General features: G+C 48.9%; 1 protein-coding gene across 1 annotated transcript in view; it reads left to right on the top strand.

The window, feature by feature from the left end:
* The window catches only part of Tshz3 (teashirt zinc finger homeobox 3), a 71,845-nt gene extending 47,018 nt beyond the window's left edge, over positions 1 to 24,827 (top strand). Inside the window, exon 2 of the mRNA NM_001107506.1 lies at positions 19,981 to 24,827. Coding sequence (NP_001100976.1) covers positions 20,076 to 23,192 — 3,117 coding nt within the window. The 5' untranslated portion in view covers positions 19,981 to 20,075 and the 3' untranslated portion in view covers positions 23,193 to 24,827. The remainder of the gene's footprint in view (positions 1 to 19,980) is intronic.
* The last annotated feature ends 205 nt before the right edge of the window (positions 24,828 to 25,032 follow it).

Consider the following 25,032-nt stretch of genomic DNA (forward strand, 5'->3'; position numbering starts at 1 on the left):
TACACGCACACACATATACACACACGCACATACACACATACATACACACACACACACACACACACAAACCAATTTCTGAAATTTTGTCAAATACTGAGCCCCGAGAATTGGCTGTTTGTGAATGGATGTGTCCTTTTCTGTTTTCTTTGTGTCCTGTGCACTTCTTGATTTAATCCTTTTATTTAATTCTTTTTTTTTAAAGATAGAGTCTGTCTGGAGCTCAGACTAACCTCGTGTATGCCACCAGGCCTGGCCCTCATTTCTTAGTCATTTAGATGCGTGATGTGGAGTCTTGTGTTTCTTTATCTCCTAATTTATATTCTAGGGTACAGTCGCTAAGGGCGGGGCTGCTCTCAAGGGTCAGCCCCAAATGTGTAGGTCTTTGGATAATGTGGGCATCAGGCAAAACGGGCCCATTCTTCTGTATTTTGACCCCTCCCTTTTCCAGTTGCCCTTTGAACTGTTACCCCCAGATGAATCCTGTCATATGCCAGATTTGGGGCGAAGCCAGACTTCTCTAAAATCACAGGACCCATTACTATTCCAAACGTAACAAATGACATCAGATACCCAGGTGTTGGTCTGTAGTCTGAGCCACACTGCGGTTGACAGCAGGGGGAACCCAAGTTGAGGCCGTCCTGGTCAATTTAGTGATACATTTTCTCAAAATAAATTTAAATGGGGCTGGAGATGCAGCTCAGTCAGAGAGCCTTTGCCTAGAATATGCGAAAGCCTGGCTTGTAACCTCAATATGGCAAACAAAACAAAATATAACTAAGGGGTCGGGGGAGAGAGGGTGTCATCGCATGCTTGTAGGTAGGGTGAGATCTCTGAGGGTGGCAACATTACCTGGGCAAGGCAGCAGCCTTGATGTGGAACGGGAGAGATCCCTAGTCACCTGGGTTCAGCCTATGGCTTCTCACTTAGCACCGTGTGTCTGAGTGGGATGCAACAGGGGGATTGGCCCAGCCTACCTCAGGGCATATGACAGGGACAGGAGGCAGCCAACCGAAGAATTTTCAGGAAAGTGCTCCAAATGCACTTGGGTGGCAGTGGCTGTCACATGGCCACTGTGACTGTTTGGATGATGTGACTTCTGAGGGAACTCAGATACGTTTTCCCAGAACCCTTGGGTTTTCTGACCCCATCCTCTACTGCTTATGGGTTGGAGGCTAGGTGTCAGCAGCCTTGGGGTGCCCGATCCGTAACAATGCCAAGGCCAGGCCATTATGAAGACCACACCTTGCCCAGACAGTTCACCCCTTGCCTATGCCAGTAAAATTTGTTTATTATCATATTTCCCTTGTGGATAAGATGGCAAGACCCAGAGAGGAGGCATCTCACAGCCCAGCAGGTGCTACGGTGTTTTTATTTGCAGTTTTTTCTCCGTGCTAGCAACGAACCCCAGGGCTCTGGGTGTTCTAAGAGAGCACTTTGGCACTGCCATATCTTGCAGCCATTTCGCAGGTCTCAGTTTGAATCAGAGTCTCGCTCGTTTGGTGCCCAGGCTAGCCTTGAACTGTGGAGCCCAGGCTTCAACTTGTCATCCTCCTGCCTCAGCGCCCCGAGTATCTGAGAAGAGAGGAGTAGTAGCCTTGCTCTCTGTAGACTTTTTTCTTTGTTTCGGTTCCACTCTGTGCTCATCGTTTTCCTCGTTAGGGACGGTGACATTGACCACGTGAGAGCCACCACTCTGGCCAAGAGGGAATGCCTGCTGTTCATTTGGCTGGGAGGCTTGGGGAGTCAGAAGTGAACCGATTGCTCTCGGGGTGCTAGCAACAGGGATCCCTCATGTCTGGGTTGTCAGGGTTGACTCACCCTTGCCGGCCCAAGAGCTGGAGTTCCACCCTCACAGGTACAGCCCAGCCTGCCTTGCCTCACTGGCTTTCCCACTGGAGTTGAGGGGTGTGGGGCGTGGGGTTGGGGGAGAAGCGATTTTTTTTTTTAAAGATCCACTAATGGCAATGAAGAATGTTCCGATATAGCATTAAGGATTTTGCTTCTGAAATGTGTTGAATGTAAATATGCTGTCAGAGACCCTTCAAGTAATTGACACAAGCAGATGATTAGCAGTGTTCTCCACGGTGTTTTTGCATAATCTTACATTTTGACAGAATTCCTCAGCCGCGTTTTCATTGTCAGTGCTCCACAATCAGGAGGGCCTGCCTCCCCGCCAGCGTTGACTTTGTCATTCCGAATCTTGTAAGTGGTCATTTTACTAGTGCCCGGGGTATGTAGGGGTACCATTATGGCACATTTGAGTGATGTGCCTCTCCTGAAAGGCAAATTCCCACTAACTCAGATGAAATCAGATGGCACAGCGGACCCTGGATTGGTGGGACTCCATAGACCACCAGACATTGGCCCCTGGAGTCAGGTGGGGCTCCATAGATTACCAGGGCATTGGCCCCACAGGATCCTGATTGGATACTTTTGTGTGTGACTGAGATGGATTTTATGACCTGAGCAAAATGATTAAGGAAGGAAGGGCTTATTTAAGATCCTGCCTTCAGAGGTGTTAGCCCATCGTGGCTGGGAGTATGGAGTGGCAGACTTGTTGTGGCCACAATACACAGAGATGGAAATGCCGACACTCACTGGCTTTTTTCTTTCCCCCCTGTTCCACCGGCCCTCAGCCTGTGGACTAGTTCCATCCATAGCATTGGAATGGTGCATTCTCCTTAGAGGTGTACCCCAAGAGGTACCCCTTCCTTCACAGAGGTGTGCTTCCGTAGCACCCTCAAGCGTCTCAGTTCAGTCAAGATGAAGCATTCACATCTAGCAAGCTGCGGGACCAGGGGCAGCAGCTTGGTGGTGACCACCAGCATAGCACAGCCCCGGGTGAGCTTTGCCTATGGCCAGCCCCAGTGAGGGAGTCACCTTCTGAGGAGCTAGTAGTCCTCACCTTTCTGAGTTGGATTTTTTTTCTCCACCTACATGTTGAATTGAGTCCATCTTTGGTGATATAAAAAAAAATCATGTTCAATTATAATCATATCCAGCTGGTTCAAATTAAACGGCCCTGATCCATAAGCGTCCATAACTGCATACAGTTAACTCACATTAGCAGTCAATACAATAAAGCCTCACCTTTATTGAAGAGGCTCTGCTTCTCCTGCTGGTCTTTAATCCATCTCAATAGATTGCTGGTGTACAGCATATATAGATCTGGCCCGTGACAAGGGTTAGGGAAGTCTTGTGTAGAACATTTAGTTGTAGCTCTGAAAAGCCCACATTTATCAGAGGGCGAAGTCGATCAGATTGTACCAGAATCAATGGAAGGCTTGTGGGATCCCTTTTAGGCTCGTAATGTGTTCACCGGCTGTGGAGAGAATGCATACACTCTGTGTGTCTCTGTTTGTCTGTCTGTCTCCCTCTACACACACACACACACACACACACACACACACACACACACACACACACGCATACACACACACTCTTCCTCTCTCCCCCTCCATGTCTCTCTCTCCCTCTAGCTCACACACACACAATCACACACATACATATTCTCTTCTGTGTCTCTGTCTGCCTGCCTGCCTGCCTGCCTGTCCTCCACCACACTTCCTCTCTCCCCCTTGCTGTCTCTCTCTCTCTCTCCTTCTAGCTCACTCACACACACACACATACATATACACATACATATCACTCTTCTGTGTCTGTGTCTTTCTGTCTCTGTCTCTCTCTTATATACACCACACACACACACACACACACACACACACACACACACACACACACACATTCTGTCTTAAAGCCATTTATCTCTGAATGTCAAATTGCAATAATTAACCATTATTGATCTTAAATTCAATTAACTTCATTAACACAGGTCATGATGAGGGTGCTTGTAAGGGAAAGGCATTTGACAAGTGTCTTTGCTCGAGTGACATTATGTGTTCACAGTCGCAGCTATAAACCGTTCTTACTGTCGCAGCCAGCAAGAAGAGAGCCTGAGAGGTGGGTTGTGGGATGGGTGGGAGACCTGGATGGAAGACGCACAAAGTGGTTTTCACAGTTGGTCTGTGATTTGTTTCTAATTTTTGTTTTGTTGTGGTTTGGGTGAAGGGTTATTGGTCTGTTTTGTAATGCTGGGGAAGGAACTAGGGTTTTGTGTGTGGTAAGTAAGTTCTCTTCCACTGAGCCACGCCCCCAGCCCCTCCCTGGGGGATTCTAGGCAACTGCCCTACTACTGAGCCACGCCCCCAGCCCCTCAGGGGCTCTACCACTGAGCCACGCCCCCAGCCCCTCCCTGGGGGATTCTAGGCAGCTGCCCTACTACTGAGCCACGCCCCCAGCCCCTCACTGGGGGATTCTAGGCAGGGGCTCTACCACTGAGCCACGCCCCCAGCCCCTCACTGGGGGATTCTAGGCAGGGTCTCTACCACTGAGCTACTCCCCAGCCACACAGTGGGGAATTCTAGGCAGGGGCTCTACCGCTGAGCCACGCCCTTAGTCCCTTCACTGTGACTTTTTGCAGCTGGTGTCTACAACCCAGCTTTTAGGTTTTAGATCCTGCATGGACACTGACTCCTGTGAGCACACGGGATGTCATTTATGGTGGGAGCAACATTATCCATATTCCCATCTTCTTGTCTTGTTTTCTAGCATCCAGTGGCCTCATTATAGGTGGTGGTCTTGGGCTTCCAGGCTTTGCCAACCCTGACACAGCAACACTTGCATTTATGTTTTTAGATTAGACTACTTTCTCTGTGACCGAGAGAAGAGCTGGGCTTCTGTGACTAGGACCCTCAGGGAACTCTGGCCACCCCACTGTGTGGCATTGCTCTTTTACTGTGAATACTGTGTGCTATGTTTTGTGTCTCTATAGTCTTCCAAGATGTCTAGTTTGTCTGAGGTGGAAGCCATGTGACGATACACCACTCTTAAAGAGTTACGGTGTCTTTCCTCATATTTTCTTTTCAGTTTTTCTATTTTTTTTTCTTTTCTGAGATAGAGGGTCACCATTAGCCCAGGCTGGTCTGGACCTAGAAATTCCTCACTGTCACTCTCCTGAGTGCTGGGGGTTACAAACATGTGTTGCAGCACCAGGCCGGTTGCTTCCCACGAAACCGAGAAGTTGCTCAGGGAGGCATGGTGGGAAGCCATGGCATCTGACCGCTGAGCCTTGTCCTGTTCCTCAAACCACCATCTTTTCCCGTGTTGTTGTGTGTGTCTGAGGTATTTACACATGTATACATAATGGTCTTCCTTGGTTGCCCTCCCCTAATTCTTTGAGACAGGGTCTTGGAGTTTTGGCTAGAGTGGTTGGCCACTATACTCCCTGGTTATGCCTGTCTGTCCCCTCAACTCTGGGATTCCTGGCATATACAGTGGTATCCAGCTTTTGTGTGGATGCTAGGATTTGAACTCGGGTCCTATTGCATAATGTAGCAGTCTCCCATGTTCATTGAGCCCACTACTTTTGTTCATTTGAGGCCATCTTGCTAGATATGTCCAGTCCAGACCTCAAACTCAAGGTCCTCCTGCTTCGGCATGTGCTGGTATCACAGGTATGTGCGTCCATGCTTCGTCCCCAGTCTGCACCTCTCCTCTTTGCAGTGGAACGTTACTTCCTGTTGGCTGGCCTACTGCTGACCTGTTGTTTAGCTGAGCTAGGGTCGGGCAGAGGCTGGTGACTCTCTTAGCTACATGTAGGCGAATGGGATCTCCATGTCCCAGTAATTGGTTCTGGGCTTTAAAAATTATTTTTATGATTATCGTTTTAATTACACGTAGTTATTAAAGTACAGAGATCCACGCCCGCCCGCCACAGCGCACGCCCACCACTGCGCATGCGTGGAGGTCAGAGCGACTGTGGAATCGGTCCTCTCTTTTCACCTTCATGTGGGTTCCAGGGTTCAAACTCACAAAGCTTAATCCTGTGGAGCAAGGGTTTGAACTCTTTCTGGAAATGCCGCTGGTGTGCAGAATGTCTCAGAGAACCTAAGCGCGCAAGTGATGAGTTCAGGCATGAAGTCTGCCTCCTCTGTTTATGTCTTTCGGTTGGGTTTCATTTGCTTGAAATAGTCTTCCTACATAGCTCAGAGTGGCCTCAATGTTTTGATCCCCCTGCCTTGGTTTCTTGAGTGCCGTCTTTATAGCTGTGTGGTACCGTGTCTAACTCAGGCAAATCTTTTCTTCTTTTTCTTCTTTTTATCTCCTCCATCCCCACCTGTTTTAGATAGGGGAGTTTTGCCTGGCCTAGAACTCAGAGTCCTGCCTCTGCCTCCCAGGATTAAAGACACCATCTTTTCACCATCTTTGTAGTCAAATTCAAAGATTTATCAAGCCTGTTCCTAGACCTGCCTGGATCAGAGGCTGCTGACACAGTGGCAAGAGTTTACCAGCTGCAAAATCCTGAAAGGGCCTTGGATGAATGCAAGTGACAAGGACAGGCCAGGACTGAGGGGACAGCACAGTGCCCAGCAAACAAGGCACTTGCTGAGTTTCCAAAGATAAATGCTTTTGAGCCACAGGAGCAAAGGCCCAGTGTGACAGTCTGTGAAGACACAGGGACGTGCCAGATTCCCGAGGTCCCCGAGTGCCACCTAGGCAGCAGTAGGTCACTGAGGGCTTGGTTGGAGTTCCATGCAGCTCTGTTCCCAGTGCCAGTCACGTGGTCCTAACTTGTCTCAGGAAATGCCACCTGAGGTAGCTCTCTGTGGAGCAGTGGCCATGTTTTAGGAGCAAAGTCTCTGGGACTGCCAGCACTTCTGAGATGGGCAGGCAGGTTAGGAGGGCCCGTGCCGGTGGGGGAAGGGGAGCTAGCTGCTAGTTTGGTTGATATGTTCCTTCTCCTGTAAACCTGTGCATGCATGTGTGCGTGTGTGTATGCGTGTGTGTGTGTGTGTGTGTGTGTGTGTGTGTGTGTGTGTGTGTGTGAAAGAGAGAGAGAGGGAGAGAGAGAGAGAGAGAGAGAGAGAGAGAGAGAGAGAGAGATCTGAATTAGAATTAGAAGATCCTTCATGGGACTTTCTTGAGAGCTACTCAGGGTTCCAGCAGGGAGTAGCTTCTCTTATGCTCTTGATTGAAGAATGACCCTCATCTATTGGGGAAGGCCTACTTCACTGACCAAGTGTGTCCCTTCAGCAGGGATACCCAGGGAGCAATGAGAGAGGGGGGGGGGGGGAGGCACTGCTTAGCTAGCCAGACCAGTTTAATCAACCCAGAGTGACAGATAGTGACAGATGTCACAGCCAGGTTGTTCTCCTATCCACATCCAGAACTTTCTGTTGGTCTTAAGGAGGAAGGAACAAGGCAGGTGGTGAGGAGAGGAGGGAAGGGTGTTGTTACCTTACCTTCAGTGAAACACCTGCCAGAAATGTCACCCTGCTGAGGGGGGGTGTCACCCCGAACATCTCATTGAGTCATCCCTGCTCACAAACACCTGCTTTGCCAGACAATATGGCCTCAGGGCTCCTCAGAGAGCGAGTCGGGTGATCTGTACAGCTGTGTGAGAACCCTGGGCGTTTGGAGGGGTGGGACTCGCTTCAGTGGCTGCCTGACAGAGCCACGACTGGACCCGAATCTGAAGTAAAGGAGACCCCGGAATCCCACTGGGAACCACAGCAAGGATGTAATCCCACCTGTGGCTGCAGCATCCGTGCCCCGTGCGTGCTTTGGGTTTCACCCAGCAGCCTCTTAGATCACCATTTCTCAACCTGTGGGTCACAACCCCGCTGGGAGTCAAATGACCCTTCCACAAGAGTCACCTGAGACCATTAGGAAATATAGATGTTTACATTACGGTCCATAACAGTAGCAAAATTACAGTTAGGAATTAGCAATGAAAACCATGTTATGGTTAGGGGGTCACCACAACATGAGGAACTGTGTTAAAGGGCCGCAGCATTGGGAAGGTTGAGGACCAGGCTCTTAGATGGTGGCTCCTGCCTCTCATTTTCAGTGAGGTTGAGCACAGCATTTGCCTGTTGTTTCCTTTTTTTCTATAGTCCATTGTCACTGTGGGTATCATCTTCACCCAGAACGCCGGAGCCATGGGAAACTGAGGCAGGATACTGAAATGGATCAGACTTCCTGGCATCCTAGCCAAGGTGGCTTCTCTGACACTTAAACACCTTTGCCTTCAGCCCCTAGGGCAGGAAACCCGGTGTCCCCACTATGGCTGTGTGCCAGGAGCTTTGCCTTCGATGGTCTCTGTAGAATGAGCCCTGTACAGAGCCTGACACACAGCAAGTGCTCAATGCAAACGCATTCACCTTGGTAATTTCGCTCAGACTTCACAGCTCTCCACCAAGTGACCATGGGTTTCAATGCGGTGGGTAAGAGCTTCTCTCCTCAGCTACCCCTCAAGAACACACGCCCTCCCTCACCTGCGGGATCTATTCACATCCGCCCGAAGGGGCGCCCATCACAGAGCTCCCACAGGAGAGACTTCTTTTATTTTTCCGCAGTACGTCTTAGAGATCTTCCATGTGAACACCTGAAGAGTGACATTGCTTTGTAAATGTCGTTTATTTATTTTATTTGCATTATAACATACCACCAACAGGACAGCACGTTAGTGTAAGTTGATGCATTTTCCCTGGGTGAAAGCACACATTTCACCAGGGCTCGGAAGTGGCAGTCCAGAGGCCCTTTGTCTTTCATTTTCTCCCTAAGGGCAACAAGCACCCTTGGCGTTTAACACCTTGAATTAGTTCTGCCTATTTCAAAATTTACACAAATGGGTTTAAGTAGTGCGTTCTCTGTTGTGCCCAGCATCTCACTTAATATTATTTGTGGCATTTTCTTCTGCTGCAGTGTTGGAGATGAGCCCAGGGTTTTGCATGTGCTAGGCAAGAGCTCTACCACTGAGCCACACCCCCAGCCCTCACTGGAGGATTCTAGGCAGGGGCTCTACCACTGAGCCACGCCCCAGTCCCTACTTGGAGGATTCTACACAAGTGTTCTACCACTGAGCCGCACCCCTAGAGCCTCACTGGGGAATTCAAGGCAGTCGTTCTACCTCTGAATCACACCCCCCAGCCTGCCATGGGTGTGGGGGGGGGTATTCTAGGTAAATGCTTTGCCATTGGCTCACATCCCCAGCCTCTCACCAGTGTCTTCTAGGTAAGTAGTATACCACACAGAGACACATCCTCCAATCTCTGTGGGATTTCTCCCTGGTGTTTCTTATAATGGCATTTTTCACTGCTGTATAGTATTCTGCCGTGGTGATGTGCCTCTGCTGTTAATGTAGTTCCTTCCAGTTTCTTGCAGTTTATGATGAAGTTCCCCAAAGGGCATCATGGGCTAGTTCACCATGTGCCAGATGTTTGTGCTTCTGCTGGGGAAACATCTGGGCATGGACTTGCTGGGTGAGAGAGAGTACTTGCTTATGTAACATTCTAAACCGTGCCTCACAGTTTTGCAGAGGGGTCAGGATGAGTTGCACTTCTGCAGTTACCTAGGAGATTCTAGTTTACCGTCTCCCCACATGCTGTATTACCTTATCCTGGCTTGCTATTATATCTATAGTCTAAGAAATGTTAATGAAAGACCCCAGGATCTAAAGGGCTGACCTCTTTTGCCCGTATACAAGTTTTCCTATGATGTAGATCCCTAACAGGATGAGAATACACACACTTCCAATACACACACACACACACACACACACACACACACACACACACACAGCCATCATACCCTCCATGCAAAGACTGCAGTGGGCAAGCATGTTCCAGCAAGTGCAGCCACCAACTTATGCTATTGTCTGTCTCCTCTCTCTCACTTCCTCTCCTCCTCTTCCTCCTCCTCCTCTTCATTCTTTACCACCCTCTCCTCCTCCTCTGCCCTTCCTCTCCTCTTCCTCTCTTCCTGTTTCTCATCTTCCTTCCTCCTCTTTCTTTTCCCTTACCTCGACATAAAGTATGGAAAGTTCTTGAGTTAGGGAATGCTGGACTCCTATTAAATAAATGTTGATATAAATTTATGAGACAGGATATTAAAAAACCACTGTAGTGCACCAACCAGTGGATCTTATTTAGGTCCTGGTTTGTAGGTGGGAATCTCTTAGTGTATGCACGCCAATCAATATTGCCCATGGTTTGGAACTATGAAAACTTGCTCAGGTTTCTTTAATATGGCTAGGAAGCTTTCATTTTGATCCATGCACGTAATGGTCACGTGAGATCACATGAGTGCTGATTAAGTCCTGACTATCTGTGTGACTGGGTGCTGAGTGAGGAGAGTGAGGTCGGCTGGGTGCCCAGTGAGGTCTAGGTTAACCCTGGCTGGTGCTGGATTTCTATTTAGTGCTCTCTGTGTACTCGAGGTATGGACATGAGTGTGAGGTTTGTATGAGTGTGAGGTTTGTATGAGTGCGAGGTTTGTATGGGTGTGAGGTACGTATGAGTGTGAGGTTTGTATGAGTGCGAGGTACGTATGAGTGTGAGGTATGGATAAGTGTGAATGTGAGGTATGTATGGGTGTGAGGTATGTATGAGTGTGAATGTGAGGTATGTATGGGTGTGAGGTATGTATGGGTGTGAGGTATGTATGTGTGTGAGGTATGTATGGGTGTGAGTGTGAGGTATGTATGGGTATGAGGTATGTATGGGTGTGAGGTATGTATGGGTGTGAGATATGGATGAGTGTGAGGTGTGGACAGGGTAAAATCTACATAAGTCTGAGTACTGGTTTAGTACAAATTTGATCAGGACTGGTTGAGTATTGGCTGAGTACTAGGTAGTCGGTGAGGCCTGCTGAACAGAGGACCAAGGCTGACTGAGGGCTGGGGCAGGGTTAGCTACCATGTTTACGTCTGATGGAGAGAGAGAAAGAGCAAGGCTGTTGGATTGACAGACATGCAGATAAGTAAGAGCAACAGATGATGAGTAGATAGATGGATTGATAGGTGAATGAATGATTGAAGGAATGAGTGCAGACGGAGGAATGGGCTAGTGAATGTGCAAATATAAACAAATAATGTTGCATATTGTGAATCTTAATCCCTGCTTGATTCAAGCCATCCGTTCAACTTTTTTTTTTTTCCCCGTAGAAATAACTCTTTAGATGTTAGGGAGAAAAGCCAGAAGAGTCCTGGCAAGAACTGAGTTGTACACATTAATGGCCACTTTGAAAGTGGTCATTTCAAGGACCCCAGTTCCCCAACCCATTACTCAGTTGTGCTTCTCTTGAGATTTCAGACCGTCAGGTGTGTAGACAGTCGAGCAGTCTTCCTGAAGACCCGAGTCACAAGTGCTTTCCACTTTGCCTCTACAGGGTCCCGTGTGCCATCCACAGGCGTGGGGGTGGGGGGCACGGAATCTTGATTAGTGGTGGTCACTCAGTGCTCAGCAGAAGTTGTCGGAAGTGGTCGGTCCCACCACGTCAGGATTCACCTCTTGGCTTGTGCAGTAAGGGGGAGAGTGATGTAGGGCTGGAGGCTTTCAGTTCTGGGTTTACTCCGGGGGCAACCGATGTTGAGCTCAGCAAGGAGCAGAACGGAGGTTCGGCAGGAGCTTTCCTGTTTCTGCCTGTTCTTGCTACAGCTTCTCCTAACACCAGGAGCCATACGAGCTGGTGTCGCTGGCCAACGGATTTAACCAAATGGCATCAACCAGACACTCCTCCAGTACTGGCTGGTTCCATCATGGCTCTGCTGTGTTAGGTGTATTAAAACATGACTGTGGGACAGAGGGAAGGGTACAGACACCTTAGAAAGCCAAAAGTCCCTAGTTAATGCCTGGATAGAATCTGTTATGTCAAGATTTGTCGAACGTAGTTGATTGCTTTTGCCAGGTGAGGTTTTGCCGTGTGAGGAATTCTTTGCACAAGCTAGACGTCAGGACTCTAGCGGAGTGCCCCTTGCAGAAGAGCATGGGAGATTCCCATCTCTTCTTGAGGCAGGAAGGCCGCCTTCCCTTTTAGAACTTGGAGGGCCTCCCTGCTGCCGGGGTTGGGGGGGCTCTTTCCCCTAATCCTCTGCCTTAGGAGGGGACAGAGCTCTGGATAGGGATGGCTGACGCTGTCACCTGGGTAGGAATCTAGAGATACAAGTCTGAAGTGTGGGGTCCCTGTGTGAGACTCTGCAGTTCCTATTCTCTTGTTGAAATACTATCTTAGACAATTTTAATGTGCATGAGTCATCCAAAATAGTGGATTTCTCTGTGATATTTTCACGTGTCTGTATAATGTACTCTCATCTTGTCCATCTTCCTTTGTCCATCCTCCCCCACTCCTACGGGTCACTCTCCTCTCCCCTAATTGTTCCTCTTCTACCTTCTTCTCTGTCTTTCCCCTCTTGTAATCCAGAGTCTCCATCAGAGAGAAAACATGCGGTGTTTGTCTTTCTGAGTCTGGCTTATATCACTTAACACAGTGGTCTCTGGTTCCATATACCATCCTGAAAAGTGACCTCATTTCCTTCTTGGCGGCTGAGTAATACTCCACTCTGCACACGCACCACATTTCCCCTCTCCTCTGCAGTAGGCACCTAGGTTGATTCCTTGACTTGGTGCTGTGAGAAGTATTCAGTCAGCAGAAATATGCAGGTGTCTCTGAGGTTTGCTGACGTAGATGATCGAGGAACTAGCCTCTTGTTTTCTGCCATATCTGGAGTGACACCTCCTGGTCTGGACGCTGAGTCTCTGGAGCTGCAGGGGATTCTCTCCCCATGGGAAGGTGTCTTCGGAGCAGACTGTCCCTGCTCCACTAAGCAGCAGCTGACTGTAATGTCTGCAACAACCTCCTGTCGACCCTGGCTGTGCCAGAGTGACATGGCCTTATACGCACCCCCTTCTCCTGCCAATCAACTGATGCTCCGGTTTTCTTGGCCTGGAAGCAGCCCCGCTCTGTTAACACAGTGGTCCCCAACCAAACGAGCCTTCGCTATGCACATTACATCAAATTAACATGTACAAAATTAATATTCCTGACCTTGCTAGTGGGGAGAACCATCAATCTGAGGGAGGTTGTCATCCCAGTGTGCCCAGCCTTCTGGAGAAGGCCTCTCCATTGTAACTCAGCCGTGCACTCTTCCTTGTAACATCAGACCATGCCCTTCCCTCAGGCCTGGCTTGGGACACTGTTTGCTAGGCTCCTCCACATGCAGCGGCGATGTTTGCGTGGGCCCTGGTCCTCCAGATGTCTTCTTCCCTTGCTCTTCAGTGGCCATGACTTTCATTATTCATAACAGCTTCTAGGTGTCTTTAGGTGACTCTGGGTGTCCAGGTGGGTGGGCAGAGAACACCCGCTGTCTCCGTTGAACTCTGACCTCCTGGGTTCCAAGCATAAACTCTCATTCTCTAGAACCATTTGTTTTTCTCTCCCCGTTATATATTTAGTATCCAGGCAAATGGCCACCATGCAGCCTCATTCCCTTAATGTTATCAAGGACCTGTTTAGCCAGACCCACTTCTGTTACATCCCCCTTTTATTTTGCCACCACTTTACTCTTTATTTTTTACCCCTGCTTCTGGGGATTCCTGTGTACTAGGCAGATTCTCTAACCACTGAGCCATGCTACTAATCCCTTATTGGTGAATTCTAGGTAAAAATTCTACCACTGAATTATACTCCAAAATCTACATAGGAATATCCTAGGCAAAGACTCTACCACTGAGCCACACCCCCAGCCTCTCACTGGGGGATTCTAGGCAGGGGCTCTACCACTGAGCCACACCCCCAGCCCCTCACTGGGGGATTCTAGGCAGGGGCTCTACCACTGAGCCACGCCCCCAGCCCCTCCCTGGGGGATTCTAGGCAGGTGCTCTACCACTGAGCCACACCCCCAGCCCCTCCCTGGGGGATTCTAGGCAGGGGCTCTACCACTGAGCCACACCCCCAGCTCCTCACTGGGGGATTCTAGGCAGGTGCTCTACCACTGAGCCACACCCCCAGCCCCATTCCCTTTCAGTCTTGATGATTTGATCCCTCTACCAGTCAGCAGACAGAAATAGATCTCTGTCTTGACTGCCAAGGCTTGGGGATGCTGGGGGATGCTGGGGGATGCTGGGGAGTGGTAGTCAGTGTTTGGTCAGTGGCAACCTAGCACTGAATGCTAGCTCTCACCTCTTCACACCTCCGAAGCTCTTCCACCTTGATTCTTCGGACATCTAAGGGAGTTCTTGAGTCCCAAATCAGCCTTCTGCAGATATAGCCAATCCTGTGATTCCTGAGGGGTCATCATGAAGCACGCTCGCTGTAGAGCCCCATGTAAAAATAACCCAGAGTGCTGGGTGGGTGGTGGTAGCACGTGCCTTTAGTCCCAGCTCTCAGGAGTCAGAGGCCAGCCTGGTCTATAGAGGAAGTCCCAGAACAGTCAACCACACAACAACCACACAAAACAGGCAAACAAGATCCCAGAGGGCTCATTTACCTAAGCAGTCTTCACAGGGCAGAAATTCTTACATCAAGTACACCTGTCCATCTGGGTTTTCCTGGTTAGACTTAGGTGGGACTTTCTGAGGTCTTGGAACTCCCCCCCAACCCCAACACACACACACACACACACACACACGCACACACACACACACACACACACACATACACACACAGGGAAATGACTGAGAGTAGTAGCTGAACTGACAAGAGAACTGGACTGAGCTTGCAGACTGTAGCCTGACTGGCAGCCAATGGGGCCTGGGTATCCAAAGTGGCTTCTTGAAGCACAGACTGGCCTCAAACCGAGGAAGCCCTGGACATTCTTTGGTGGTTCCCAAGCAGTGTTGCTGTCGGGTAGAGTTGAGCTTGGCCATTGCTATAGCCAGTTCCTTCCTGGAATTAGCACAGACATGGGCTGGAGTCATTGGAAAACACGTGTGGGGGTGGGAGGGTCGAATGCCTCCTTCCTCGTCCTTTCGTTCTTCTGCCTTTTCTTCTCCAAGGCCTCCATCTTAAGACTTTACGATTCCCTTGAGAGGCAGCAAGGCCTGATGGGTAGCTTTGAGAGGTTCTCACTCAAGGCTCCACAGGGGGATGCTGAGATCAGAGTTAGCATCCCAGAAAGCAAACCCCTGTGCAGTCGGTACACCCGCATTTGAGTAGGAGGCCCTTTAGCTTGGCACTCACATTCGAAGAGGCCCTTCTTTAGCTTGGAAAAGCACCTAGGTTCTTGCTAGGTTCATGCATCATGACATCTTTGGTGGGACCCAGGAGATGACTTTGGCCAATATTCTGCTTACTCTGCCTGCTTTCTCTTGTTCATGATGAAGAATCCGCACCTCAGAGACTAGACAGCAGCCACATGACCAGCCCGGGGCAGCAAAGCACCAAGAGCCAGCCTTCCACAGCTGTGACTTGGCATAGTTTCATAGAAGAAAATGCAACGTAGAAATGCCAGGCTGCTCCTCCCCATGGTCCCAGCTCTTGAACATTTCTCTCATGCATTTCCTGGAGCTCTGCTCTGATGGGAGCCCTTGGGAGGGGTGTCCCTGTGGCATCAGACATCAGTGGCATCATCAGTAGTGATTCAGACACCTCCTGACGTTCTTGGCATCTTCTCTTGTCCTTTTACATTCTGTAACAGCGGGAGGCCTTCGAGACTCCTGGAGGCTTTGACATGGGCTTTAAGTTGGATTCATGGTCCTTGACACAGACTTGTGATGTGTATGAGTCCTGGAAAGCCCAATGGCTGCCCAATTTTAGGCATGTCCCTGGCGTCTTCTGGACAGTTCCAATGTGATCACAGTAGAGGAGAGGTTTGCTGAGGCTGCTGTTGCCTACTCCGTCCTCACCAGATGGGAGAACGTTATCTTTGTCCAGGCTGGCACAGATGAATCTCTGAGGACTCCTTTCCACCTCTTTACCTTCCCAAGGCACTGACCTTTACTCCCACCCTTGCCTCCTTGTCCACCGGACCTGGGCAGTGATGTGGGGCAGATGCAGTCTAAACGTACCAGGAAGCGTGCTCTCTGGTTTCCTCTCTACTAAGGATCCATGGGATGGGAGTCTGTAAAGCGCTGTCTCAGTTCCTAGAGTTCTAACTCCACAACCTTTGTTTCAGCCCTAAATATGCTCACGCGTACACGGCAACTTGTCATAGTTTCTATGAACATGGTAGAGCTACCCGCTCCTTAGCGGCTATACTCCCTCTCCCTGCCCACCTGTTGACCCACAGCCTCTGTGGCCTGAGTGTGCTGAGACCCAAGCGTTGGCCTCTTCATCTTGGGGAGAGCTCACTCACAGTGAGGTGAAAGTAAGTTCCACTTCCTCAAGAAAGACGCTCCCGTGTTCCTCCGCTTGCTATTTATAATTGTGTAAAACGCATTCATTTCCCCCTTACCTAGAGGTAGAGCTCAGCCAAGGACGATAAATATGGTTGAGAGGATTGGAGGGAAAGGTGTGGAGTCCTCCTGAAATATTCTGTCTACACTCCAGAATACCCTCACTTTGGGGCCGTAGCACATCCAGACTCAGGATGCGGGTCTTGGGGTCAGAAATAGCTCAGTGTAATCATTTGAAAATGGGGGAGGGGTGTTTGTTTAAAAAAAAAAAAAAAAGCCTGAACGAAGATGGCTTCATCTCTTGAAAAGGATCCTTGGAAAGATCAGAGGCAAGGAATGTGAGATCCTTCTGACCAGTCTACCAAGTAGGTAGGCCAGGGTCATTATTTCCTTGGTGGCTTGCCCTTCCAGGAGTGTTGGGTAATGACAATTTCAAAAGATGCATTTCTAAGCCTCTTTCTCAGGAATGTTCATTAATTTACCTGTGTCCCGTTTGGTTCTGGTTGGCCGGGTTCTACTGTCCACCCCACCATCTAACCCAGCCCTCAAGCGCCATGTGTCTTTTCACACTGTGTTTTCACTTGTGGAAGAGAGTGAGTAAGGGTTAGATATAGGTCGGGAAGCAGACATGGTGGCTTGCCTACCCTCATGAAGAGAGAGCCTCAACCAAGTGGCTTGGGGAAAAAAAAAAAAAACATTATGCTCTTTCCCCGCTCCGAGTCCACCCTCATTGTAAGTCTCTGCCCACTCCTGATTTTTTCTTTGTTTCTTGTGAACCAGTGGGGTGGTTGGGATGGAAGCCTCTCCCCAACCGCAGGACATCTGCATCCTTGGTTGGTGCTGGCCAGTGTTCAGTCACAAAGCAGAAAGGCACGATGCATCGTGTCAGTCACTCACAGAGAGCAGATCCAGAAAGGACTTAGCAATACATCCCTAGCACATCTCCATCCTGGGGCAGACTTGAATCTGGATCCAGCCGTACGAGTCAGCTATAGAGGATGTCAGCCATGATGTTCACTCGTGCCTCCTGTGGATATAGGTTGAGTGACCGCTGTAGACCTGAGCCACGGTTGGCAAGTGATTTGAAAGTGTCTGCCATAGAGTTATAGTTTGACACTTTGTCCCCCATGTGACAACATGAGAAGTGGGACCCCTAAGATGTGGACTTAGAGGGAGGTCCTTAGGTTTGCCCTCAGATCAAGTTAAGGTAGTTCTTGTAGCTCTTGCATTAGTCTGTGGGAGTGGGTATGGAAAGAGCACACTGGGCCCTGGGAGCCTCTGCTGTCAAGTTCTAAGACGTGGCGTTTTCCTCCACATTAAGGTTAGTTATGTGTCATGGAGCCCTCGCAAAACCAGCACTGGGCAGCTTGGATCTGAGGCTTCCAAACCTATGAGCTGACTACATCCCTTTCTTCATTACATTAGCCTGCCTTGAGTATTTTGTATTCCGTTAAGTAACAGAAGTCTGACTAGCATAGCCAGACACTGGGGCCCTGTAACAGAAATCTGAGGCAGAGTGTTTGGGATGTGTGGCCTTGGTCCTGACCACGTGGAGCTGCCATTTAGTAAGCACCTGGTCGTAGGCCAGTGATGTCAGTGGGCACCAAATGGATAAAAGCTGCTTCTTTCTCTCCCCCACTCACCCTCAGAAATGGGCTTCCACCTGTGGCCCTGAGGAGAGGACCTCACAGCACATGCTCTTAGTCTCCAGCTTGAGAGACAGCAGTGAGTAGTGGGGAGAGACCTTGCCACATCTTAGAGGTCCAGAAGAGCTGGAAGGAAATGGGGTCAGAACAGGGTGGATGTTGGGTATACTTTGAGGATTTGGGGACTTTTGTCTGAAGCAAGTGGAGAGAGAGTCTTAAGGGTGTTCCCCAGGAAAGCGATGTTAGCGGTCAGCTGAGTTATAAGAGTCTCTGTTTGTATTAGATTGGAGGGTGTGGAATAGGGAGGAGCCATGTTGGTGTCTGCACTAGGCTGGGATGGGATGGGGCAGAGGCACATCTAATCCTGTTACTGGGCTGTTAAAACCACTCTGTGCATCCACCGGTGACCTTAGGCTAATCTTATCCCAAAGGAAGCAGCGGGTGTCTAATGCTGGCCTACTGTGAGCAAGGCCAGGCAGGGAGGGGCAAGACTTCAGATAAGGATGTGCATAAGGTTAAATAGCAATGACTGAGTCCAAACTGGCACTGTAGTCGGGTACAGGGACTGCACTGACATGAGATCCTACCAACCCACACCCGTGACTGACTTACTGCATCCAGGGTACTAACTGACCTAGGGTCTAGAAGTAATTCTTATGTGTAAGCAGAGACTTTGGGAATTTGATTCCATACCAGGAAGAAAAGACTAAGGCATGGCAAGCTCGAGATTCCAACATGGAGAAGGGTAGGGGATCCTTTAGTGGGAGAACAGCCACTCCTAACAGTTACCCCTTGGCCTTTTGGAACCAACTTGTAAAAGTTCAGACCAGCCCTGGCTGATGGTCTGGAACTCACTATGTAGAGCAGGCTAGCCTCAAACCCTCCCTGCTGCCTCTACCTCCTACCCATGTGTCCGCTTTAGATTCTGACAGCGGGGAAAAAAATCACCCACCTGATCCCCTTTCTCCTTTAGCTCAGAGCTGTTGCTCAGACACTGTTGGTCACCGTAGATAAGACCACCAAGGTATAGAATACCCAGAGGTTGGAAAAACTATACCAGAGTGTCCCATTACACAGGTGTTCCGCAGGCTCTGTGTCTCCCGAAGGGGTGGGAGTTCCATTAGAACTCCAGCTGCAGGGGCCGGCTGTCCGTCTACCTGCTCAGGAATACCTGCTGGGTTTTCATCCCCAGTACAAGGCCTCCAAAAAGACAGAATCCCTGTAGGATACCCATGGAGCCCGTGCTGAGTAAATATTGACAATGTAGTCTAAAGAGCAAACACTTTGACATTTGTAAGGTCCACCAGCAGGTCTTGTATACGTTTATACAGCAGGAGTGCGCTCCGCATACCAATTTTCCTGAATGTGTTCTGATGTAATTCCACACGACGGTGTGCGCGTGTGGGTGGGTGGGTGTGTGGGTGGCTGGGCCTGTAGGGGACAGGGCCTGTGCTGGCTGGTGGCCACTCCCCATCTTCTGTCCCATTCAGAACTCTTCGGACTCCTGCGCTTGGTACGAAGTTTACTCCGGGCCTTTTCTCTTTTCTTTAAAGAGCTACTTTTCTAGGAAGAAGAAAAGGAGAAAAAAGTCACCGTCTTTGGTTTTAATTTACTTTAATTGACGAACTTTCCTTTTACTTGGCCAAGATCTTATTGATGTTTTTGTACTTTATATTTATTAAAGACTGAGCCTCAAAAAACGTAATGAGTAAAAAAAAAAAAAAAAAAAAGGTGCTTGCTTAATTTAAATGGTGGGTCTGTCTGTTAAGAAATGCATTAGAGGTAGGAGAAGCATAAGACAGATTAATTGACAGACAGGAACTGCTGTCTCTGAGGTTGATACAAGTAATTTATTACTTTAGAAGTGAATGCCACCTCCAGAATGTGCTTCATTAATTTCAAATTTAGTTTTAATTTCAAGCTGTTGCCCCTTGAGAAGAATAAGGTGGCAAATTATGTTTGAAGAGCAGAATTTTTTTTTCTCCAAAGAAACATCACATTTTAACTATTTAATTTTACAAATAAGTGTGCCCGTCTCATTTGCCACCTTCCCGAGAGTCAAGAATGTAGTCTAGGTACGATCCGCACTAATTTATTAACGTTCTTTTCTTTTTCTTTCTTTCTCTCCTCTTCCTCTTTGTTCTCACCTGTGATCATGGCAGCCTATGTTTCCGATGAGTTAAAGGCAGCTGCCTTGGTAGAAGATGACATCGAGCCTGAGGAGCAAGTGGCGGATGGAGAGCCTTCAGCCAAGTATATGTGTCCGGAGAAGGAACTCAGCAAAGCCTGCCCTAGCTACCAGAACTCACCGGCCGCCGAGTTTTCCAGCCATGAAATGGACAGCGAGTCTCACATCAGTGAGACCAGTGACCGGATGGCTGACTTCGAAAGCAGTTCCATCAAGAATGAAGAAGAGACCAAGGAGGTCCAGGTGCCCCTGGAGGACACCACCGTGTCAGATAGCCTGGAGCAGATGAAGGCGGTGTACAACAACTTCCTGTCTAATTCCTATTGGTCCAACCTCAACCTGAACCTGCACCAGCCCTCCTCCGAGAACAATGGTGGCGGCAGCAGCAGCAGCAGCAGCAGTAGCAGCAGCAGCTGCGGCAGCGGGAGCTTTGACTGGCACCAGAGTGCCATGGCGAAGACCCTGCAGCAGGTGTCGCAGAACCGAATGCTACCCGAGCCCAGCCTGTTCAGCACCGTGCAGCTCTACCGTCAGAGCAGCAAGCTGTACGGCTCCATCTTCACCGGGGCCAGCAAGTTCCGGTGCAAAGACTGTAGCGCCGCCTACGACACCCTGGTAGAGCTGACGGTGCACATGAATGAAACGGGTCACTATCGCGATGACAACCACGAGACCGACAACAACAACCCCAAACGCTGGTCCAAGCCTCGCAAGCGGTCTTTGTTGGAGATGGAGGGGAAGGAGGATGCTCAGAAGGTGCTGAAGTGCATGTACTGTGGCCACTCCTTCGAGTCCCTCCAAGACCTGAGCGTTCACATGATCAAAACTAAACACTACCAAAAAGTGCCTCTCAAGGAACCTGTCACACCCGTCGCAGCCAAAATCATCCCCGCTGCCCGGAAGAAACCTTCTCTGGAGCTCGAGCTGCCCAGCTCCCCTGATTCCACGGGTGGGACCCCCAAAGCCACTCTGTCTGATGCCAGCGATGCTCTCCAGAAGAACTCCAACCCTTACATCACGCCAAATAACCGGTACGGCCACCAGAACGGGGCCAGCTACGCGTGGCACTTCGAGGCCCGCAAGTCTCAGATTCTCAAGTGCATGGAGTGTGGCAGCTCCCACGACACTCTCCAAGAGCTCACGGCCCACATGATGGTCACTGGCCACTTCATCAAGGTCACAAACTCGGCCATGAAGAAGGGGAAGCCCATCATGGAGACGCCCGTCACGCCCACCATCACCACCTTACTGGACGAGAAGGTGCAGTCTGTGCCGCTGGCAGCCACCACATTCACATCTCCCTCCAATACACCTGCCAGCGTCTCCCCGAAGCTGACTGTGGAGATCAAAAAGGAAGTGGACAAGGAGAAAGCCGTCCTGGATGAGAAACCCAAGGAGAAAGAGAAGGCCAGCGAGGAGGAGGAGAAGTATGATATTTCTTCCAAGTACCACTATTTGACTGAAAACGACTTAGAAGAGAGTCCTAAAGGGGGACTAGATATTCTTAAATCCCTGGAGAACACAGTAACATCTGCCATCAATAAGGCTCAGAATGGCACTCCCAGCTGGGGCGGCTATCCCAGCATCCACGCTGCCTACCAGCTCCCCAACATGATGAAGTTGTCCCTGGGTTCCTCGGGGAAGAGCACACCCCTGAAACCCATGTTTGGCAACAGCGAGATCGTGTCTCCCACAAAAACCCAGACCCTGGTCTCTCCGCCCAGCAGCCAGACCTCCCCCATGCCCAAGACAAACTTTCACGCCATGGAGGAGCTCGTGAAAAAAGTCACCGAGAAAGTTGCCAAAGTCGAGGAGAAAATGAAAGAGCCCGACAGCAAGCTGTCCCCACCCAAGCGGGCCACACCGTCCCCATGCAGCAGCGAGCAGAGCGAACCCATTAAGATGGAGGCCTCCAGCGGCAGTGGCTTCAAAAGCCAGGAGAACAGCCCCAGCCCACCAAGAGACGTCTGCAAGGAGGCGAGCCCCTCTGCAGAGCCGGTGGAGAATGGCAAGGAGCTGGTGAAGCCCCTGAGCGGGGGAAGCCTCAGCGGCAGCACAGCCATTATCACGGACCACCCACCAGAACAGCCTTTTGTGAACCCCCTGAGTGCCCTGCAGTCGGTCATGAACATCCACCTGGGCAAGGCCGCCAAACCCTCCCTGCCTGCGCTGGACCCCATGAGCATGCTTTTCAAGATGAGCAACAGTCTGGCCGAGAAGGCAGCTGTGGCCACCCCACCACCCCTTCAGGCCAAGAAGGCGGAGCATCTGGACCGCTATTTCTACCACGTCAACAACGACCAGCCCATAGACTTGACAAAAGGGAAGAGCGACAAAGGTTGCTCTTTAGGTTCAGGGCTTTTGTCCCCCACGTCCACATCCCCAGCAACTTCCTCATCTACAGTGACAACGGCAAAGACATCTGCCGTTGTATCATTCATGTCAAACTCGCCACTGCGCGAGAATGCCTTGTCAGATATATCCGATATGCTGAAGAACTTGACAGAGAGCCACACGTCAAAATCCTCCACTCCTTCCAGCATCTCTGAGAAGTCTGACATTGACGGGGCCACCCTGGAAGAGGCCGAGGAGTCGACTCCGGCACAGAAGAGGAAAGGCCGCCAGTCAAACTGGAATCCTCAGCACCTGCTAATCCTGCAGGCGCAGTTTGCAGCCAGCCTCCGGCAGACATCAGAAGGGAAGTACATCATGTCAGATCTGAGCCCCCAGGAACGCATGCATATCTCCAGGTTCACCGGCCTCTCCATGACCACCATCAGTCATTGGCTGGCCAATGTGAAATACCAGCTTCGAAGGACAGGTGGAACAAAGTTCCTCAAAAACTTGGACACTGGACACCCCGTGTTCTTTTGTAACGACTGTGCGTCACAAATCAGGACTCCTTCCACGTACATCAGCCACCTAGAGTCACATCTGGGCTTCCGGCTACGGGACTTATCAAAATTGTCCACCGAACAGATTAACAATCAAATAGCACAAACCAAGTCGCCATCAGAAAAAATGGTGACATCCTCCCCGGAGGAGGACCTGGGGACCACCTATCAGTGCAAGCTTTGTAATCGGACCTTTGCGAGCAAGCATGCTGTCAAACTTCACCTTAGCAAAACACACGGGAAATCGCCGGAAGACCACCTCCTGTTCGTTTCTGAGCTGGAGAAGCAGTAGCAATTGCTCCAGAGTGGAAATGACTGGAGGAAAAAAATGCTGAAGGCACCTTAAAGCCCCTCTGTCTTGTTCTTGGCACATGTTCTTATAGTCACAGCAGAGGATCGTTCTGGGCTGGACTGTCTGGTATAACTGTACAGTGTTTAATAGAGAGGTGCATATAATCAGCTGTTGTTACTGGTAAAATAACAAAGGTTAAAACGCAGTGCTAAGTGTTTGGAACTTTGTGTAAATGGGATTTAATTGTGAGCATCCCCCCTGATGCTTCAAGCTGCATGCATTAACAGACGGTTTAATTAAGCATTTATAAGGAAACCAGGCACACTTTTTCCACGAGACTTGGGTGCGCTGGCATTTCCCGCCCCCTTCATCTTTAGCCCTCTGAGTACTACGAAGCACTTTTGCATTAATTTGGTTAATAAAAATAAAAGATAATAATAAAACAAAATAATAATGAAGAATAATAATAATGTATGAAACTCTGTTTTTAAACTCCTTACCAGCTTAGTTATAAGGGAATATTAGGAGCCTCCGTTTATGCAGGGGTATGACACGCCTTGAAATTTAAAAGAATATTATTTTCACATTGAAACATAGATGTATATATTGTATAGATTTCGAACTCTTATGGGAAAATGTGACTGGTTAAATGACCCTTTCTTTCTTGCATTTATAACAAGTGTTTTATGTACTTGCTATACTCTGGGCACAAGCCATGCCTCTGTATAGTGTATATTTCCTTATCTTTTTCCCTTTTTTTTTTAAGGTTTATGTTTTTTTTTTACATGCAAACGTTGTAAATTATACAGAAAAAAAATACCACAGATAGCATTTATAAAATATACAGAAGCATTATCTCAAAGCAAGGTATGATGTTTGTTTTGCTATACGGCACTTCTATATTGATAGAGGGTTCATGTTTAAATTATACATATTTATTAGCATTCTATTATCATTTTGTTTTGAGGCCAGGAAATCCATCCCTGGTAGGCATCATAACTATTTTGCACATGGTTCTTAAAGGTATTTATTAGAGATTAAAGGATGCTCAAAGTAAACTCAGTGCTCAAAGGGTTAAGTCTATTCGAAAAAGGAAAAAAAAAGATTTAAAAAAAAAAGAAAAAACAACTTGTACTGTATTTCCTGAACGTTGATAAAGCCTTTAAAATGTTTGTACTGTAACCCTTTGCTTCAAGGTCATGAGGCGTTCTGTGGGACAACCTCCGTCATTTATTTATAAGCCCTCTCGGTTGCTAGTTCACAATGTGGGATTTTTTTCTTCTTTCTTTCTTTTTCCTTCTCCTTTTTTTTTTTTTTTTTAATTTCAATCGGTAACTTTGTTTTGTTCCTCCTAATTATTCTCCCAAGATCCCACACTGCAGTTTTATCTTTAGGCTTATGAAAGGTAACCCGTGGTTACCAGCTCTCCAAGCCATTCTGGTCTCTCCATTTCTGGCAGTTAATTTGCAGAAATAACTGACAGCTGACACCATATGAGAACCTATGTATAAAATATTGGCATGTAAACACCACAGACACCGTGACACACTCCGTGCCCTGTTTTGTTGTTGACGATGGCACACCATGATGTGACTCTTCATATAACCCTTTTTTTCTACGGCAGCATTAAAATTGTCTTTTTGCTATAATTTTGTGTTGCGTTCACAATTATGTCTGAGATGTGCTACGGCTAACGAGCACATTAAAATTAAATTGTATGCGATCTGTTTATGACTGACTCGGTTGCTGTGTCTGCCAGGTGCTGGCAGTTGGAGGCTGCGCGTAAATCAGGGGAGTTTTAGTGAACTTTGGTGTTTATAAAGAAATCGAGGAGGAGGCT

This window comes from Rattus norvegicus, chromosome 1, assembly GCF_036323735.1.
Source record: "Rattus norvegicus strain BN/NHsdMcwi chromosome 1, GRCr8, whole genome shotgun sequence".
Lineage (NCBI taxonomy): Eukaryota > Metazoa > Chordata > Mammalia > Rodentia > Muridae > Rattus > Rattus norvegicus.